Source organism: Choloepus didactylus, chromosome 4, assembly GCF_015220235.1.
Source record: "Choloepus didactylus isolate mChoDid1 chromosome 4, mChoDid1.pri, whole genome shotgun sequence".
NCBI classification, from domain to species: Eukaryota; Metazoa; Chordata; class Mammalia; order Pilosa; family Megalonychidae; genus Choloepus; species Choloepus didactylus.
The window spans coordinates 128168613-128189425 of NC_051310.1; the positions used below are offsets into that span (position 1 = coordinate 128168613).

At 37.1% G+C, this 20813-nt stretch overlaps 1 protein-coding gene across 9 annotated transcripts in view; it reads left to right on the forward strand.

Moving 5' to 3' along the window:
* MYO5A (myosin VA) overlaps positions 1-20813 on the forward strand; it is a 263746-nt gene that overhangs the window by 197390 nt on the left and 45543 nt on the right. For all 9 annotated transcript variants that reach the window (XM_037833939.1, XM_037833940.1, XM_037833944.1 and 6 more), the window contains 7 exons: positions 2710-2921; positions 3642-3798; positions 7043-7282; positions 9174-9422; positions 11886-11979; positions 14620-14768; positions 19595-19708. In XM_037833939.1, coding sequence (XP_037689867.1) covers positions 2710-2921; positions 3642-3798; positions 7043-7282; positions 9174-9422; positions 11886-11979; positions 14620-14768; positions 19595-19708 — 1215 coding nt within the window. The remainder of the gene's footprint in view (positions 1-2709; positions 2922-3641; positions 3799-7042; positions 7283-9173; positions 9423-11885; positions 11980-14619; positions 14769-19594; positions 19709-20813) is intronic.

The following is a 20813-nucleotide window of genomic DNA, read 5'->3' on the forward strand; positions in this document are numbered from 1 at the left end:
GACTTGCCCTTATGAACCTCGTTACTGCAAAGGAGAGGCTAAACTTGCATATAATTGTGCCTAAGAGTCTCCCCCGAGTACCTCTTTGTTGCTCAGATGTGGCCTGCTCTCTGTCTAACTCACCACCTTGGCAGGTGAACTCACTGCCCTTCCCCCTATGTGGGACCCGACTCCCAGGGGTGTAAATCGCCCTGGCAACACAGGATATGACTCCCAGGGATGAATCTGGACCTGGCATCATGGGATTGAGAACATCTTCTTGACCAAAAGGGGGATGCAAAATGAAATGAAATAAAGTTTCAGTGGCTGAGAGATTTCAAATGGAGTCGAGAGGTCACTCTGGTAGACATTCTTATGCACTATATAGAAAATACCTCTTAGGTTTTAATGTATTGGAATAGCTAGAAGTGAATACCTGAAACTGTCAAACTCCAACCCAGTAGTCTGGACTCCTGTAGATGACTGAATAACAATGTAGATTACAAGGGGTGACAGTGTGATTGTGAAAACCTTGTGGATCACACTCCCTTTGTCTAATGTATGGATGGATAAGTAGAGAAATGGGGACAAAAACTAAATGAAAACTAGGGTGGGATGAGGGGGTGATTTGGGTGTTCTTTTTTATTTTTATTTTTATTCTTATTCTGATTCTTTCTGATGTAAGGAAAATGTTCAGAAATAGATTGTGGTGATGAATACATAACTATATGATGGTACTGTGAACAGTTGATTGTACACCATGGATGACTGTATGATATGTGAATATATTTCAATAAAACTGAATTTAATTTAAAAAAAATAGTGAGTGGGACAAGAAATAAGAAGAAGATAAAGCCATATCCAGCTATGGTATGGAGAACAATTTCAAAAATTTCATATTTTGATTCAGGCCCTGAAAAATAGGATAGATTGTATAAAAATGGAAGAAGAGTGTTATAGGAGGGAGCAAGGCATGAAGTAGGAAAACATAGTGTTTGCTCGGAAAACAGTCAAGTTTTTTGCAATGAAAGATTTCGTTAGGAAATGTAGGTCGATGTGCAAAGTCTTGCATGCTATGCTAAGGAGTTCTCAGACTTTATGTGCATCAGAATCAACTGAAGGGCTTGTTCAGACACATATTCCTGGGCCCACCTCCAGGATTTCTGACTCAGTAGATCTGGAGTGGCGCCCAGTAATTTGAGTTTCTAGCAATTTCCCAGGTGATGCTGATGCTTGTCTGGGGATCATATTTTGAGAATCACTGACCTAGGTCATGGAAAATTTAAGATTCATGAAAAGTTTTTCAAAATTATTTTCACTTATTTGACACTAGTTGGCTTGATTATCTCAGTTTGAGGCAGTCACTTGTAACTACTAGCTATTTACTAAATTTAATACTTCTTCTTTGATAATAACATCATTTTTTTCTTTGAAAGAACTGAATTCTCTTTCTTGGTAATATGTAAAGTGCTTTTTGAGTTGGAATGCAGGGAAGAAACCACCTTTAGTGTCCCTAGTCAAGAGTGTGGGTACACTTCCTGGGTTTGGGTTTCTAATCTGGGTTCAGTAGGAAGTAGGAACAGTCATGCCTGGACTCCTCGCACAGACCACTCCAGGCCTGTATCAGGGCTTTGCAGGGCCAATGGCAGATGAGGCTACAAGATAGAGTGCAGGGTTGTCATGGGCTGGAGTGAGGGAGACTGCAGTGGGGCAGGAAGAGGGACAGAGAGAGGAAGGAAGAAAGAAAAAGAGAGAGAACACCACTTACCAGCTCTTTTTATATCTCAAGCCTAAGGTTCATACGTAAACTCTATTGACTTATATTGAAATAATTGTAGATATATTTGGAAGTTTCTGCTTTTTCACTTTCATGTACTAGATAGGACATATCTAACAGTGAAAAGTGATTTTCTCTGCTTTCCCTTAGAATTTCAGATCACAGTAGTGACTAATATTAGTAAAATCTATTCTTTTGACACAGGAATAGTTTATACCTTAGTACTTTCTTCCAGATAAGGTGGGTCACAATGTAATAAACAGAAATAGCAAGCATATTTGTATTTACTGATTGGCTCTGATTATGATCAGTAGCAATGAGCAATATAAATGGTTATATTTTTGTAAAAGGAGTTTTGAAATTTATAGAAGGATTTTAAACACATTTATAGGGTTGCTTTTGTTTGCTTTTGGATACTGTTGATGACCAAACAATAACTGTTGAGAAACTTAATTCTTAATATGAAAACCCAAGGTTTTTTGTTTTTTAATCTTTATTTTGTGTGCATTTCTTTCTGTCTTATTCTTTATTCTGGTGTTTTTGTCCCTTCAGTTTTCTCATGGAGTATACAGCCTGATGTAATCCTTACAGCCTGGGTCAGTCAGAGGGAGTGTCAGCATCTCCATTTCCTTGACATGTTTAAAGTACAAACAAGCAAATAATAACTGCCTATAACCCACAACCAAGTTTTTGACTTCAAATAATAATTCCAGGTAGAATAACTCTGGAAACTAGCTCTTATACTGCAGTTTTCCTTAAAATCCCTTCTATTTGCTCATCTTGCATAGGATCACAAATCTGGCTCCATTAGTTAATTTGTGATGTAACCCAAGTTTTAGCTAATAGATTCATCCCTTCACTGATTCTGCTTTTAAGCGTTTTTTTCTCTTTTAAGATTTCATTTATATGACTATTGTTTCTACCTCTGATTATGCAATTTCTTCCAAAAATAGGATAAGGATAAATACCAGTTTGGTAAAACAAAGATCTTTTTCCGTGCTGGTCAAGTGGCCTATCTGGAAAAGTTGAGAGCAGACAAGTTGAGGGCTGCATGCATCCGGATCCAGAAGACAATCCGGGGTTGGCTGCTGAGGAAGAAGTACCTGCGCCTGCGGAAGGCTGCCATTACTGTGCAGAGATATGTGCGGGGCTACCAGGCTCGATGGTAAGTCTCCGGGGGACTTACCCATTCTGGTTCACAGGTCCCTAAGGTTAGGGTGCCCATCTAACTGTCCAACCTGGGACAGTTTTTAATGATTAGCCTACATGAGAAGGCAACACCTCAACCCTTCTTAGTTTCAAGTGCCAATATTGACTTACAAGACAGTTAAATAAAGTAAAATTTCATTCAGCCTTTGAATGGTTCAGATTCATCCTCAAAAAGAAATTATGAATTACTGTCTACTTATGTCCTTCTTATTCTTTATTTTTATTACTTTTATATAAGCTTGAAGAAATTGTGTGTAAATTAAACAGTCATGTTTATAAGCTGGTTAGTAATGACTCCACTGAGGAGTTTTGGGAAACAATTAACTTAGAAGGTCCATAAGAGAATTACACTTCAGTGTGATTATGTATTAGGGTAATTTCCTTTTAGAAGTATCAGTAGAAATTAATTAATGGTAAAGAATATACCCAAACAGACAGGTTAAAGAAAAGAGAAGGCTCAAATGAGATACTGAATGTAAAAGTACTTTGGGAAACTATAAATTGCTATACAAATATAAGTATATATAAATTTTGATTTAATGTGCACATTATTAGAATAGTAAAATGGAAGTACCACTCATTAAGCCAAAGAAAGACATTGACGCTCTAAGTCTCTACGAAATGTATTCCTGGGTTTTCCTGATTACTGACAATGCACCACTGTTGCTTTGGCCAGCTATGCTAAATTTCTGCGCAGAACCAAGGCAGCAACCATCATTCAGAAGTACTGGCGCATGTATGTGGTCCGCAGGAGGTACAAGATTAGACGAGCTGCTACCATTGTTCTTCAGTCTTATTTGCGAGGCTACCTGGCCAGAAATAGGTATCGCAAGGTGAGGCATTGTTTTCCAACTTTGTTTATTAATTCCTTTAACATTAATCTAATTCCACCTCTTTGTGAAATACCACAGGGGCTACTATGTAGGAACTTTATGGGGACTACCAACAGTTACAATATATTTTTAAATATCAAGTATGAAAGTACATATATTTAGTAAAAAGAAAATGGAAAAAGAAAATTCACCTCCTTTTTTTCCATGTCAGGGTGATTTGACAGAAGTTAGTATATTAATGTTCTGTGGCTGCTCTAGCAAATTGTCACAAACTTGGTGGTTTAAAACAACAAAAATTTATTCTGTCACAATTCTAGAGGCAAAAGTCTGAAATCATAATCACTAGGCTAAAGACAGGGTGACAGCAGGGCTGCACTCCCTTCAGAATTTCTAGGGAATAATCCTTTCCTTGCCTTTTCCAGCTTCTGATGCCTGCCAACATTCCTTGGCTTGTGGCTTCATCACTCCAGTCTCTGCTTTCATCTTCACATGACCTTCTCTTCTCATATTTGTCTCTTAGAAGGATACTTGTGATGGTATTTAGGGGCTACCCACGTGTTCTACGATAATCTCCCCAACTCAAGATTCTTAACTTAAATCTGCAAAGACCCTGCAAATCTGTGAAAAAAAAAACACATGTATAGGTTCCAGGGATTGTGACTTGGCGTCTTTAGAGGCCCTTACTCAACCTACTCTAGTGAGCTTTGAATAGGATGAATATATGACAGATGAGTAGAAATTCTTTCAAGAAAGAAATAACCTTGAAAGAATTTACAGTGGTGAAGAGGAAATAAATTACAACATTAATGTTGTTAAAATTGTATTGACTAGGATATACTGCTCCAGAAGTTTGTGACAATCTTTATATCTAGCAGTAATCAATATGACTTTGTAGATAATAGATCACCATATTAATCTTAGTCATCCCTTGTGACAGTGTATAACCCTAGCTGATGAAAGGTTTTTATCTCTTTCGTTTTGACAAGGTTTTGAGTCTGGCCTGTAGGATATATTCCTAATAAGCCGTAAATATGCAGTCTGTATCTAAGATTCTGTGGGCATCATTGTTTGAAGGAACATCACGAGGGTGGTTTGGGGGATGGGTTTCTAATCCTATATCAGTACTTTGGTGTGACCTTGGGCTTATTCTTTTATTTATTTATTTATTTTTACTTTTTTTATTTTGAAATAATTTTAGACCTAAAATATTGCAACTAGTGAGGCTTGAATGAGCATGTTTAATAGCTGTGATTTGAAGAAAAATTGAAGATGCCTACTATAGCTCTTTTCTCTCTGTTCAACCTGCTTTATAATCTGATCCTCTTCTTATATAAGCATATACCTTCTAGAGAAGAAGCAGGCTTGAACTTGGACTTTTAGATACACCAAACTGGTCACCCTTCCATTTTCCTCAGCACCATCTGAACTAGGTTGTGAGGCCATTGGTTTGGCAGTAGCAGTCTCTGACCAGCCCGGACTGCCACTGGCCAGCAGTCACCCCATTAGTGTTCCTTTTAACTGTGTTTCAGGTCCGAGTTTCCTCTGTGGGGTTGGGGGTGGTGGTGGTAGTGGCAGTTCTTAAAGGGAGAACAGGTGTACTTTAATTTCTCTTACTTACTGATAGAAATGAGATTGAGAATAGAAATTCTAATTATATACTGCTTCCATTTGGCTGAAATGGACCAATGTCTGAGTTACATGGGGAAATTGGAGAAGGAAATGAACAAGAAAATTGGCATTAATAGCTTTGCCACTGTGTGCCGCTTGAGTTTTAAAGTCTGAACGCCTTGAATTTGCCATCACTGCATATTATCCAGTTGCTCATTAGTTGCCTGGATAAGACAAACAGTGATGTTCAGTGAGCGTTCATAATATCTGACCTCACTTCAGGATGGTGCCCAGTGACTGCACTTAATAAGAACTAAAGATTGCCCCAGCATTAGGAAAACAGCCCAAAAAGGCAGGCTTGAGTTTGCTGAAGTTACTATTCAAGTCTCCTAAATATCTACATTTATTTTGTGTTTGATGATTTAAAATTTAACCTCTATCTCCTAAATGCCTCTTCTAGGGTGGCATGTTTCTTTTTCATTGTTTATCTCAGGTACATAACCTGAAAATAGGAATTATTCTTTTAATGATCGTATTAAACTATCTCTTTGAATAGATGATTTCAGAGATTTTTCACATTTTTAAAGTTTCACAAGAGACGCATTTGTCCTTTTGTAATAATCAAGTGTGTGCATTTAAATGTATCATATAATTTATGTCGTAAAATTATAGAGAGACTTAAAAGGTCCTCAAGGTTTTTCTAATTCAGTCTTTCTTAAAACTCATTAATTCCTTCTCCATCATTCCTGGAAAGGTTTAGACAATCTCTGTGTGCTGGTCTTTAGTGATGAGAAATATACCATCTCATAAAGTAACCCTTTTTTTACAACAAAAAAGTTGTTTAAAAGTTTAGGGGGGTATCATTTTTAGCAAATACTGTATAAAATCAAAATGAAGATTAGATCTTTTTTCAACTAATCTTACTTTTAGCTTTCCTTCTAAAGCCCCATCCCTCCTACCTTTGAATCCCATAAGTAGAGTGAAACAACCATGAGAAACCTCACTAGAATGGTATTCCTCAAATGTGGCAAACAGCAGTGTCATTTTTAGTTTCTAGAGAAACAAAAATCAATTAATCAGTAGTAAACTTTTCAGTGCCCCGAGTGTTGGCCTCTACAGCCAGCTTGCTGACCTACCCCTTGTCCACAAGTATAGGTACAGTGAGGTGACATCAACAGTAAGGGTGGTGGGTACATCTTTTATTTTAATAGCACACAGTTCACAGAATGTTAGATTCTGTTAATTTTATAGAGGATCACCTGTTGCCAACAGGAGTCAAACACCAATAAGAAATCTAAGGTATTTTTTTCTGAATTTTTTTCTTTTAGTAATTTGGTGCCTTTTATTTCAACAGCTTCTAGTATATACTCTGGCTTATAATTATACATAGGACAAGTGAATGCAACACATATCTTAATATATATTTCTCAAAACACCTTTTTAAGTCAACTTTTTAAAGTAATTTTGTCTCTATACATAATCTATGATATGTATAACCTACATAATAAATTGTTGATTCAACTATTATGTCTTTACCTTTAACTATCATATGGATTCTTAATCTGACATAGGTTGCTAGAGTGAGCCTTGAGTCTAGTGCAGGGTCTAACATTCTTCTCCTTATCTTTCTCGGCAGATACTCCGTGAGCACAAAGCAGTCATCATTCAGAAGTGGGTCCGGGGCTGGCTGGCTCGGGCACACTACAAGAGGAGCATGCAAGCTATCATTTACCTTCAGTGCTGCTTCCGGCGAATGATGGCCAAGCGTGAGCTGAAGAAGCTCAAGATTGAGGCCCGCTCCGTGGAGCGCTATAAGAAGCTCCATATTGGCATGGAGAACAAGATCATGCAGCTGCAGCGCAAAGTTGACGAGCAGGTCTGTTTTAGTCAGAAGCCCTGAAAGTAGTGTGCTTAAAGAAATCCACTGGGATGATTTTCAATATTGTTTCCTCTTGACAGTCTGAGCAAGAGGTGACAATAATGACAGTAATGAACATGAAAATAATGACAAGCTCCTAGGCAAGGACTAATGCAGGAAATTGTTTTTGAGACTATTAGAAGTAAAACACAGCCAAATTTATTAACCCTCCAAACCTACATGATCTAGAGTCATATTGTACTTTAACATTACAGAGCTCTTTCACTGTTTTCTTTATTAGCATGTATTATAATGCTTATTTTACAGATGAGAAAACTGAGATATAGAGAGATTAAGTGTTATATTAAGATTAAGATATGGAGAGATTAAGTCTTAATTTTTAAAGTCAGCGAGGAAAATAAAGGAGGAAAAAAAGACATATATTATTAAAAAAACGGAAGCATGTTTTAAGCATTCATGAAAAAAATGGAAATAAGAAAAAAAGATTTAAGTTATAGGGTCCTAGGTAGTTATTGAAGTTGAGCTATCCACTTGCTTCTGAGTTCACTGGAAGCCACAATAAAAAGAAATATATGGTTCTCCTTGTCTATAAGGAGCACATGTGTTCACACATATACATATTTAAATACATTTCACTGAGTTAAATCCAAAATTAGCACGATTGAATTTCTTTATGTTTCTGCATTTTGCTCTGAAGGATACTAATGGTCAAAGAGAACTCAGCCGTAGTCCTAGGTGTTCCACTATACATAAATGGTTCTTTGTTTGTTTTCACATTTCCATCCCTTTGTCTCTGAGCAATGGTATCCTAAAGTTTTTGAGCCTGTGAAGTATTCAAAACAGATGTCTGTCTTTTGGACAGCTATATTAAAAACAGCTAACATTTATTTTTTTTTTCTTTATTTTTACCTTAAAAAGTAAAATAGAAGAATTGGAAGATTGTAAGAGTAAGGTCATTGTTAAAAATTTGTAACAAACATTTACAGAGTCCTTACTTTGCACAAAGCTCTATGGTAGAAGGTAGGGTAGGTTAGGAATACAAAGATAAGTAAGCTACCATCTTTACCTTTAGAGACTATAATTTGTGGTAGATAGTGATAGGTACACAGATAATCCTAGGAACTGAACAAAATTTGTGGATACAGGGGGTGAGAGAAGAAAGTATCAAATAGATACTCATGAATGAGACCCAGGTACCCAGCAAGAACCTTGGTATTGTGAGCTGTTACTTTGATGTTTAGCATTGAGAAGCACTTCCTTTAGCAAAAGAAGCTGGGAGAGAGATCCATGCTTCTGTGGAGCCTAGAATCTATTTGCAGAGATAACAGTTTGATGGCTTGGGAATAGTTACCAAGCAATATTTAGCACATGCAAATGATAAGAATATGTAATGTGATGGAGGGCAAAGAAAAACAGGGATCAGAATGAAATTGGATTCATCAGAAAAGTTTTCTGAAGGGAGAGGAGTTTTTGAAGTAGTAAACATATAGATTTATAGGCAACTTGTGATTTTGAGGCCATCTTATTCTTATGCATCATCTGACTAGCATATGATTTTTGTTGGCACTCTGATCTATTTTCAAAAGCAACCATTCAATTTCCCTATTTCTGGATCAAGAATCAGGAAATTAAGGATTTACTGTATATTCACCTTGTGACTATGAGAAAATCAAATCTATGTTGCTTGTCATGTAAAACAGAATTAATTTTGTCTGTTCTTTTCTCTCTTTGTGTCTCAAAGAGGGTACTCTTTGTGTTATTGTAACTGTTGTGGCTAGAATTTTGATTAGATACTATACCAATGCTAAATCCATAAGCATGGCTTTCTCAATAAGTACATTTGATGATGTGATTATTTATTTATTGTTTTGTGTGTGGGTGTTTAAAGAACAAAGACTATAAATGCCTCATGGAGAAGCTGACCAATTTGGAAGGAATATACAACTCTGAGACTGAGAAATTACGAAGTGATGTAGAACGTCTTCAATTAAGTGAAGAGGAAGCTAAGGTTGCTACTGGACGGATCCTCAGTCTGCAGGAAGAAATTGCCAAGCTCCGGAAAGACCTGGAACAGACTCAGTCAGAGAAAAAATTCATCGAAGAACATGCAGATAGATACAAACAAGAAACTGAGCAGGTAGGAACTAACATCTGTACCCCATATACTCCTCTGCATAAAGGAAATGTGCTATCATCTTGTCCTGGCCCATGTGGCTCAATTTTGGTTTTAATTGAAGGTGAAATAAAATTTCAGTTGGTTTAATGTTCTTTATTAATGTTTCCCAAACCTGTCTCCCACAAGATCAATGAGTAGCTGCAGGTGTTTTTGTAGAAAGAATTAATTTAAGAAGAGAATTGATGACCAAATACTTAACTATACACACTTTTTTCTTTAAATGTCTTGGTTTGCTAGAGTGTGGACTCCTTTTTCTTCAGTACAGTGATAGTGACTAAGTCAATACCTGATAGTAGGGACTCTTATGGAAACCTGCATTAAGGCTGTATTAAGAAGTCCAAGAAGAAGAGGTCCACATGTCTGTAGACCAATCATAGCCAAGAGCTTCTGTGCAGACAGAACCAAATAAATGCTTGTAGATTGATCAGTTCTTCCACACCACAAATTTGTATTAAATTATATCAAAACTTTATTCAGTACACAGAACATCGGATTTCTCAAACATAAATGAGATGCATTGTTTATACATTTATAAAAGCATCTTAACATAAGGCTTACTGGAAAAAAGTAATAGATTTCCAGAGATTCCACTAGTATTACCATCTCTGAATGAAAACTGAGTTGACTGTGTTGGCTGTAACTGCTGATAAGAATCTCAACAGTACTCTTTCTGCACTGACTTCTGCACATTAACAGCAGCATATGCAGTGAGAACTTCAGCAGGATCTTAGATGCAGTTCATGTATGATAGTGTAGCTAATAAAATTGAGATTTTTACATGGTATTCAGGGTCCTAATAAAACAATTGCTCCTTTATCTCTAGCAGTGCCATTATATAGTGTTATTTTGATATGGCAAGCTTGTTCTGTCAGAATTCAAATGTGTATTCAAAGAGATTCTCTTGACTGTTGAAAACCTCTCCTTTTTCATTGTCTCCTGAGTCCATGGAAGCTCCCAGATTTCTCTGAATCTATGTAGTATTTAAGCTTGATGGGAACATCCCCTTTCCTCTTCAAAGACAAGTTCTTGCTGTTCTAGTTTAATATACTAGTACACATGAGCAGAGTTAGATTTCTTCTTTCTTTTCATTTTGTTATTCTCTAGTTTTCACAGGAATAGCTGTAGGCACTATTGTTAATTGTTTTGGATGGAGTGTAGTGACGGGAGGAATGAGAACATTTCACTATGGCAGCCAGCTTTATTGTTGGAAAAATGACATTCTCAAACAGCCTGATCAAGGAACCCCGAAGTTAGACTAGAGCTATTTCTCTTAACCAAAAGTATGTGTCATAATGTGCTGGAAAATTTTAAAAATACACGTGCCCAAGCTCTGGGTATGTGGCCTGGCACATGTATTCTGAAAAAACACCACAGGCTATTGGTAGCACACCACTGACAAAGAGCAGCTTCTCTCAAAAGCTCAGAAAGAACTCAGACCTTCTACTGAGAATGGATGTTACAGCCATATCTGTATGGAGGGAAGAGACTGAACATCAGAAGGGACACCTTTGGACTTACTTCTGCTGTAGCATAGTGTTGTTATCTGACTTTCCTGGTCACCAGAGATTGTTATTCACAGAGCTCTTTTATCTGCCTCTGAAGCCCTTCCATGATGAGAAGTTTGCTCCTCATCTTTCTCTTTATTAATAAAGTTATAACTTTATGAATTCCTTGTTTAGAGAAAGCAGTTCCAATTTTACTGATAAAAGGTACACATTTTTTCCAAAGATAAACTGAACACATTATGTCCTTTGCAAAGTTAGCATTCATTTTGATTTTTGCTTCCTGAGAATCATTATTCCACCAGGAACCAGTAAGTTAAAGGTCAATGCTTACTTAAGGAACAAAAGTACTAGTTCTCAGTCTTGCAAAACTGTAAAAGGAGATAAAAGGGAAATCCTTTTTCTCAAGACTGATAGTAAGGTCTTCAGTGAATTTCCAGAATCAAAGAGCCCTTCACATCCATCCTAGCCTTCTTAATCTCTCCATTTGAATTATGGGTACACACGAGCTTTATGTAGGATGTGAGGTGAGATGGCAGTATCATTGCTTTGAGAGCAGATGCTTAAGAGGTGTCAGGCAATTTGCTAAATGCTCAAGGTACAAAGTAAAATAACAACAACAACTTCAACCATCCTTGTTCTCCAGGAATTTGTCTTTTAGGAAAGACAGAAAAGCCTTTATAAAGGCTATAAAGAAGCATACACAGGATCCTGTGGTAGCCCAGAAAAGAGACATCTAATTGGAGGGGGTTTCTAATAAGGCTCTCTGGAGGAGGTAATGCTTGAGACAAGTTTGAAGGAGCACTAGATGTAACTGGGCAAAGAAGTAAGGCACAGGAGCTACTGCTATGTGGTCCTACACCTAGTAACTGGGCTTCCTCTGTCTATTGCAGCCATCTCAGTTTGTTGTTTCATTTTATAGCTGGTATCAAATCTGAAAGAAGAAAATAATTTGTTGAAGCAAGAAAAAGAGACCCTCAACCACCTTATTGTCGAGCAGGCTAAGGAGATGACAGGTAAGGTTCATGTGGGTTCAACCTACTGCAGTCCAAACATCCTCACACCAAAGTTTTATAAGTTACAACAATTTTTTATAAGTTATCACATTGCTTAGAGTTTAAATATTTTTTATGTACTGAAGATGTAAGCTAACTGGTTGTCATCAGTAAATTTTCTAAGTTCCAAGAGGAAAGAGTTCCAAGTATTTTGGTTGAATTAGTGAACGTGTAGAAGTGGTCTGTCTTTGTACAAATGTGAACTCATGTTTACCAATGTTGTATTTTTTTTTAAAGATTAATTTGTTCTGCATGTATGATTTATCTCTCATGGCTTGTATGATTCCTATTAATTTAGGAATAATTCTTGAGCTAATAATTCTTGTGTATGTCTGTGTATATTCTTTTTATTTATTTAGTGCTGAACTAATGGATGATATTCTCCCAAGATCAACCACTCTTTGCCACCAAACTAAAAAACACTATACTATACATTTTTTAAATAGAGAATTAACTAGATGCAGACAGTTATTCTATTTGCTGTTTGTGGGAAAGATTAGAAAGGAGATAATTTACAAAGAATCCACCTATACACAAACATGGTATAAGAAGATATAGATCTGAATTGCCGTAATTGGTAGTGGAAATGGAAGAAAAGAGATGGTTGGAGTGAGGATATATTATATGAAAAGAAGCAATAGAATGTTATCATTTTAGATGTGGTATTCAAAAAAGGAATGATGAGGTATCAAAGCAATGATGATAACAATGACAGCAATGAGGAAATTGAGAAAAGTACCTGTTTATGAAACAAATTAATGAGATCCATTGTTAGAGTGTTAAATTTTGGCTGACACCTAGGGCCTCAGGAAGAAGGTGTTCTGAAAGCAAATCAAGATCAAAAATTAGAGGGAGAATAAGAAATTGAGATCAAAGAAATGAACCAAACATACCCTTTAAAACTATGGTAGTAAGAGAGCCCTCCATTCCTTTCTCTGCACTGCTCACCTCCTGCCTCCCCCAATTAAAAAGGATAATGTAGAGGAAAGAGAAGAAAAACTTGAAATTAAGCCTTGTAGAATGACTATAAATTATAGATAATGTAAAGAGAAGTATCCTGAGGAGAAAATTAAGAGGGGAAGGAAAAAGCAGTCACTGAAGCTATGGAAAGAAGGCTGCTGGGATACAGAATGTGATGAAAGGATCTGGAATGATGAGAATACTACTAGGAAAATATGTTATTTAAAATTGAATGATGTAAACAAAGAATAACAATGGATTTGTCTAGGGAAAATTTGTTAGTAGCCTTGGAGCAGCTTCAGCAAACTGGTGAGAATAAAGGGCAGTTTGTAGAAGGTTACAGAGAGAAAAAATTCTTTCATTCATTTACAAATTACTGAAGCCTTACTCCTGGCAAGCTCTGTGGTGGGCACCAGGGAAACACTTGTGACAAGACACTTGCAGCCCTTGCTCTCCTGGAATTTACAGAGAAAGAAATGGTGACGCAATAGAAGCAGACAGGACAGATTAACTCAAATTTAGCTACAATATGTAAGGGTAAAATAGACCATAGGGCAGGAACTAAATATTGTAAGTGTGACTGGTTGGCTCATTGAATTAAAACATAAAGCCAAGATTTGAGACTTTTTTTGCTTTGCTTTATCTGCAATCAGAGGCTAATCTCTGATCTCCAGACCATGTTCTAGCTAATGCAAGCCACAGGCGACAGATAAGGCAGAGTGGAATGGGTAAATGGAAAGTCAGGGTTTCCCCAGAATCTGAGCAACAGCACCCAGGAGGTGGCCTAAGAAGTAAATGAGACAGATGACCAAGCCTGGGTATTTATCTGATTATAAACGGAAGCAATAGATAGCAGGGGAATTTAGGATGCTGGAAAATTGTAAGATAGAACCATGGGGCTGAGGATGAACAGAGAGACTCTAGAGTCTCACAGCTAGCCTGCAGAGAAATCATCATTCCAACAGAGACTTGGGAAATAATTCTGCCTCTCAGAGAGTACACTAATTTGGACAAAACATTTTATAAATAGCCTGAAATATAGTATTATTAGAATTAGAAAATACAGTTCAGTTGCTAGACAATGACTATTTAAAGTTTATCAAGGATATGCTGTAACCAATGTATGAACTAACGGCACCTTAATATAGTGATGCAAGGCATAACTCTTGAATACAGGCCAACCTGGGTTCTTCTGATTCCAGCTATGTGACCTCTTTAAGCCTCTTTAGCCCTCCCTATGCCTACCTGTCTGGCTATCAAGAAGCAAAGAGTTCCCTATTTCTCTTGTTCCCTAGAAGAATCAGCCTCAGAGATAATCTTATGGTACAAATGGCCAGAAATACTCTGAAATATCTCTTATACCAGGAAAAAAGAAAGATTAATTCCCATTTTTGGAATCGGAATAGGAATACCTACTAAGGCCATAGTACACAGAATTCAAGAGATGATAGTTATTAATAAGTGATTTCATTTTTTTGTCATGATGTTTTTTCTTTCTCTACATTCACTAAAATATTCTTCACAGATCATAGTGATAAGTAAAAAACCCAGGCAGAGAAACTAGAAGTCACTGTGCACATTTGCACTAATTGCATTCCATGGAGCCATCTTTGGTATGCATTTCCCTCTTCTTTCTTTCAGAGACTATGGAGAAAAAGCTCATTGAAGAAACAAAGCAACTGGAACTTGACCTTAATGATGAAAGGTTGAGATATCAGAACCTTCTGAATGAGTTTAGTCGCCTAGAAGAACGATATGATGACCTCAAGGAAGAGATGACCCTAATGGTGGTAAGTCACACACTTATGCTTTTTGTTCCTAATGAAAAATTTTAAGCATATGTAAAAATAGATAGAATAGAATGAACCCCCATAAACTTCACATACCTATCACCCAACTCCAGAATGGTTAATACTTCTCAACCTCCCAATCCCTACATCCAATGAATTATTTAAAAGCAGGTCCAGAAATCATATAATTTCATTCATAAGTACTTAAGAAAAGTCAAATGCTTTAAAGACTAGACTACAGGATAGAGAAAAGTCAATATATTTGGACTTCATTTTATGTATTAAAAGATGCAAGATTTGTATATAAAACATTTGCGTCTTTCCTCTGCTAGTTTTTAATATAATTTCAAAAATACATTCCTACAAAAAGGAAATTCAGTCTCTTGTTTGAAATAAAATGTATTTAAGAATTGTATTTTCAAGGATTCTTCTGCAATTGCCAGTGTACCTTTTAATTATTCTGTACACCCTCCCTGTTCTGTTTGCCCTGCTTTCAGGAAAAACAGAGTTCCCTTGCTCTCTTGTTACCTACAAGTATCAGCTTTAAAGGTATAGACAGGCAGAAATGCTATGAAATATCTTATTAAAAGCAAGGTAATTTGATATCTGTGGATAGAGTATCTGCTTCAAATTTTGCTTCTATCTGGATCTCCTGACAAAGTTCTCTAAAATGTGAGAGACATTGAAAAAGTCAAAGTAAAGAAAGATTATGCTACATGGAAATAAAAGGAAATGAAATAAATTTGTCCCCTTGCAGATAAGGAAGTCTAGATGCAAAGAGGTTGAGAAGGTAATTTAAACCCACAGTTGGATCATTATTTCAAATCTCCTCACTACTCTCCCCTGATTTAAATGTGACACAGAGAAATTATAAATAGGAGTAGGTCACCATCATTCTTACAGTTAACAAATCTAAGAGACTCTCGTTAGTCTGTCTGCCCCACTGTATTTGTCCCTTTTGAAACCTCTCCTCACTCACATTTTCCCATTCTCAGCTTTCTCTACAGAGTCCATTTCTGTCTTTCAATATTCATGTTCCCCAGAGTTACATTCTTGGGTGTGTTTTTTATACACTCTATTTATTAGACAGCCTCACCAACATTTATGGCTAATATGTGCTTTGGTTAGGATTGGAGCTAAGCTTTGTATCCCACAGGGTGTTTCTGAGGTTCCTTGAGATGTTAAGTGGGGTTGGGAAAAGAAATGATTCTGAGGTTAAATAAATGTGGGAATCAACTGTGTTAAACAGGTTTTTTTCTATAGAATTTCTTGGATTCTTTATCAGTATGTGCTTTGATAATCTCAGAAAATAATAGAGTGAAGGAAGCATGTGTCACTTATGTATCAGCCTACGAGCCCATTCCAGAGATGTCTGTGAGGTCATGGGTCTCCTTAGTCAGTGAAGTAGCCAGCTGAAGGGACCCCCCCAGAAAAGGCCATCCTCCAGCTCCTGAATACTGCTACTCCTTTTTGCTAAGTAAGTATCTGCCTGCTTAGCATTCTGTTCCAGCTGAGCTGTAGAAAAGGAAAGATATAACCAAGCTCCAGGGGTAGTTTAGCTGCTTGACTTCTTATTTCTCGGTCCACTGCCCTCTCATTATATGCCTGTGACTCATGTTGGTCATTCCTCTTATATACCAAAATGGTCAGGGGAAAGGAAAAGGAAAATAGCAGAGGAAGGAAGATCAGAGGTTGCTTGGTTCTCACTCAGTTCTTCATTAGGTCTCATTACCTAGTTTCAGAATCAACCAAGATAACAGTCTTTGGGCAGAGAATAAAAAAATTTGACTTTATAGTTTATGACCAATTGAAATATTAACAGCAACATCTTATTTTAATGATCTGATAGAACTTTGCAGCTAATGTGGGAACTTGGCTAATATTTCACTGACACTCCAGTGTTTGCAAAGGGAGCTCTCATTATCACAATCCTAAACTAGTAAGTGTTTTGTAGTAAATAGACTTCTCAAATGGATGGCAGGAGACTTTAGGGAGGGGAATTGACAGATTGCTCAAGGGCTTTCTGTAATCTACGTGATAGTGGACCAAAGAATGCTAGTGAGTTAATAGTGTAACTGATTGCCAGGGTCTAGAGTGGTTGGCCAAGCTTTGTTGGAGGATTTTTCTCCTAGAGCATTCAGGTGTCCAGGAAATATAAGGGCAGAGGCAAGGAAAGACTGATCTAGAGCAAAAGAGTTTCTAGCCTACAAAGAAAAGATGAGACAAGTGAATCCAGGCTTGTGATATATTTGAAGATAAATTAATTACAGAATAAGGAGGGAACTGAGTATGTCAACAATGAGGTCATTAGTCTTGGCAAAGGGAATGAAGCAGATTCATGAAAAGAAGAAATTATGGGAGAAATAACAAGGAAAGGAGGAGTGAGGTGCAGATCTTGAAGGAGAACGTGATGATCAAGTCAGGTGTCAGTCCTTGTAATTGAGTAGCACATGAACAGAGGAATAGAATCCTAAAAACTTGGGGAACTGAAACTCTGTCAACTAGGAAGTTGTTGAAGAAGTATTGTAGGCTCCTAACAATTATAGCAGCAACAGTCAACATTAATTGAATACTTGTTTTATGCCATGTACTATACTAAGCTCTTTACTTGCATTATCTTCTTTAATCCTCACATAAACTATGAGGTAGATGATACTATTACCCTCTTTTTTTCTTGGTGATGAAACTGAGGCCTGGAACGTCAGGTAAGGGATGCTAAGTGACTGTGCTAGTATTCCTACCCAGCTCTCTCTTGCTTCAGACCTGGAGTACTTAAACACTGCCTGTATCAGTATTGCTTCTATTCATACCGTAAGGTATTCATTGTTTAATAATAGTTACACATGGGAAAATAGGTCCTTACTTATCTTTAATAAGCTCATAAAAAAAAAGTTTGTCCTAGTGTTTTATGGACATACCTGTTTTTCTTAATGCCCACAATCAGTTTATTAAAGAAATGCCATCCCATAGATCTGTGGGCTTGGACTAGGTACTCTAAGTAAGGGTGCCTGTCTATATAAACACAGGAAAAAGTCTGAGTACCTTTTACTTTATGTGTGGGGATCTTCCCCTTTAGCGTGCATCCCAGCTTTGATACAGTTTCAGAGGTTCTGGTATTCTTCACTTATCCCTGGGCATTTGTGCAGGTTGGGCTGGCCAGGGAGACTTTTTTTTTTTTTTAATTCAATTTTATTGAGTTATAGTCACATACAATACCATCATCCACAGTATACAGTTGTTCACGGTACCATCATATAGTTGTGGTTCATCGCCTTAATCAATTTTTGAACATTCTCATTGCCCCCCCCCAAAAAAGAATGAAAATTAAAGTAAAAAAGAACACCTAAAACATCCCATCCCCCTATCCCACCCTATTTTTCAATTAATTTTTGTCCCCATTTTTCTACTCATCTGTCCATCACTGGATAAAGGGAGTGTGAGCCACAAGGTTTTCTCAATCACATACATGCAATTGTCTTCAAAAAATCAAGGCTACCAGGTTGAAGTTCAACAGTTTCAGGTATTTCCTTCTAGCTATTCCAACACACTTAAAACTGCAAAAGGATATCTATATAGTGAGTAAGAATACTCTCCAGAATGACCTCTCAACTCCAATTGAAATCTCTCAGCCACTGAAACTATTTTGTTTCATTTCGCTTCTCCCTTTTGGTCAAGAAGACTCATAATGCTGGGTCAGGCTCATCCCCGAGAGTCATGTCCCACATTGCCAGGGAGATTTACACTCCTGGGAGTCATGTCCCACTTAGCGGGGAGGGCAGTGAGTTTACCTGCTGAGTGTGGGCTGGGAGACTTTTAACTGTCTTAGATGCTGGCTGGGTTTCCTTGGGACACACACAGAGATGAGTCTGCTCTGTTTAAGCCTGCATGTCGGAAGGAAAGAGGCAAAGATGTTTTGTGGCTTCCAACTCATTTCCTGTAGGTGGGGGAAGGGCTAAAGGAACCTGGAAGATCAGAAAGTTCTCAGAGGCCTTTCTGAAGCTCTCAGGATCTATAGCCCTGTGGAATCCAGGCCCCTGAACCTCTCCACCTCTTCTGCTGAGGGCACCTGAGGAGTAAAGGAAACAAACCCGGCTTTTTATTCCTTCTTCCTTCAAGTCACTTTGTAACTCCTTTTCCTGGAGGAGGGAAGAGACAGCAATTGCTTTACTTTTCTATTCCTCATGAACTTTCTGAACACTAATTTCATAGGTATATAAAATTGTCACCTGGACTTTCTGAGTTAATGACCCAGATATCTCCAGAGAATTCTTAAAGCAGTTTTCTTACTTCCCCTGCACTACCCATCCTTCCCTCTGCCACTCCAGAGATTTAACTTCGTGCATAAAATTGACAGAAATTATAGTCACCTATGTGAACTTCCTCTTTTTTTTTTTCACCATTTATGCCCAATTACAGTGCAGTAAAATGATTATGTATGTCATTAAATATATTCTATGCTTTTTTGTAAATTTTATTTGATTACAACACTAAAGTCAGTGGTTGGATGCTGAGGCATCATACCAGTATGCCTGCCACACTCAACTTTAAAAAGCCAAAGGGCCACTCACAGCTAATTTTTATTTGGGCATTTGGGTTTGTGGTTTTTCTCCCTATCTTGTCATGCTCTGCTGCCTTCTCTGTCTTTGAGGAGCACAGAATACAGCCTCTTCTAAGGATTGGGTCAGAACAACGTGGAACAGATCATTTAGGCATTAGTACAGAAAGTCAGTGAGTAGGAATTACAGCCAAATCAAGGTGGACATTATTTTAATTATGCCCAGGTTAACTTTCTTGTTTTAATTATGCTTGGTTTATTTGCCTTGCAGAATGTGCCTAAGCCTGGACACAAGAGAACAGACTCTACCCACAGCAGCAATGAGTCTGAATACACGTTTAGCTCTGAAATTGCTGAAACTGAAGACATTCCCTCACGGACAGAGGTACATTTTAAACACCTATCACTAAAACTAGGATGTGACCATGCTATTGTTCACAGGGTACATTTCCATTGTAGAGCAGACCCCAGTGTTCCATAAATATAAAATTGGTTCTCCATCATTTATTCTTGAGTGACTTGTAGGTGCTTCATTAGCTATGTATCCACATACTTATTTCATATTTTTTTTGTCAGTACACATTTTAATTTTAATTTTTAATATAATTTTGTTGGCCAGATTTTCCCGTTTGTATTCACTTTTACACCTTAATATATTCTGTGTATAAAAATTGTAGCCTACTGGGAATTTGTTTCAGACTGAAGTAGATTACCAAAAAAAAAAAAAAAAACAGAAAGAAAGAAATGTCATGTGAGCCCTTTGTGCTTGAATAGCATAAATACCAATGCACAGAAGTTTAGCAAAACTGCTGCCTCTGTTTTGTACCAGGTGTTACCAGTGTAATTTTCTTCCATGAAATGCCTGTATGTAGTATGAAACCAAAATAATTTACTGCTGTAACTCCAAAACTACAGTGACTTTAAGTTAGATTGTTCCCAAACCAATTCTCAGATCTTTTCAAATATGCTGTTAGTTTCAGTCATGGGTAACTCAGGAACAGCTCTTCTATTTTTATATCATATTCTGAGAAAATGGCCAAGTCAGAAATAGACTGCTTCTGGCAGAACAGCTGAGGAAATTGAATGATTCTTTCCTTTTTAGTCTTAGTTTTACCTAGCAATAAAGAGTTTCTGCTATCTCATTCTGTTCATTTTGAAGAAAAATATTTCCCTAAAGCAACTAATTTTTCTCTTAAGTGAGGCTTCACAGGTGCTATTTTTATCTCTGTGTATGATGACAATCTTTGTTGAAAACTGTTTGTTTAGTGTTTATGTGTTTATGAAGATGTTTTAGTCACTATGACATGGTCCTAGCTGTTGGTGTTAACAGGACTAAACTTTGGAGGAAACAAGCTAAGATAGAAACACTCAGGTTGGTGGGTGGACACATTAAAAAAACCAATGCAGCATATGAAAACCCAAGCTTATATGATAGACAAATTATTGAAACTTTTATATTTAAATTTCAGCATCATAGAATTGATGTTAGA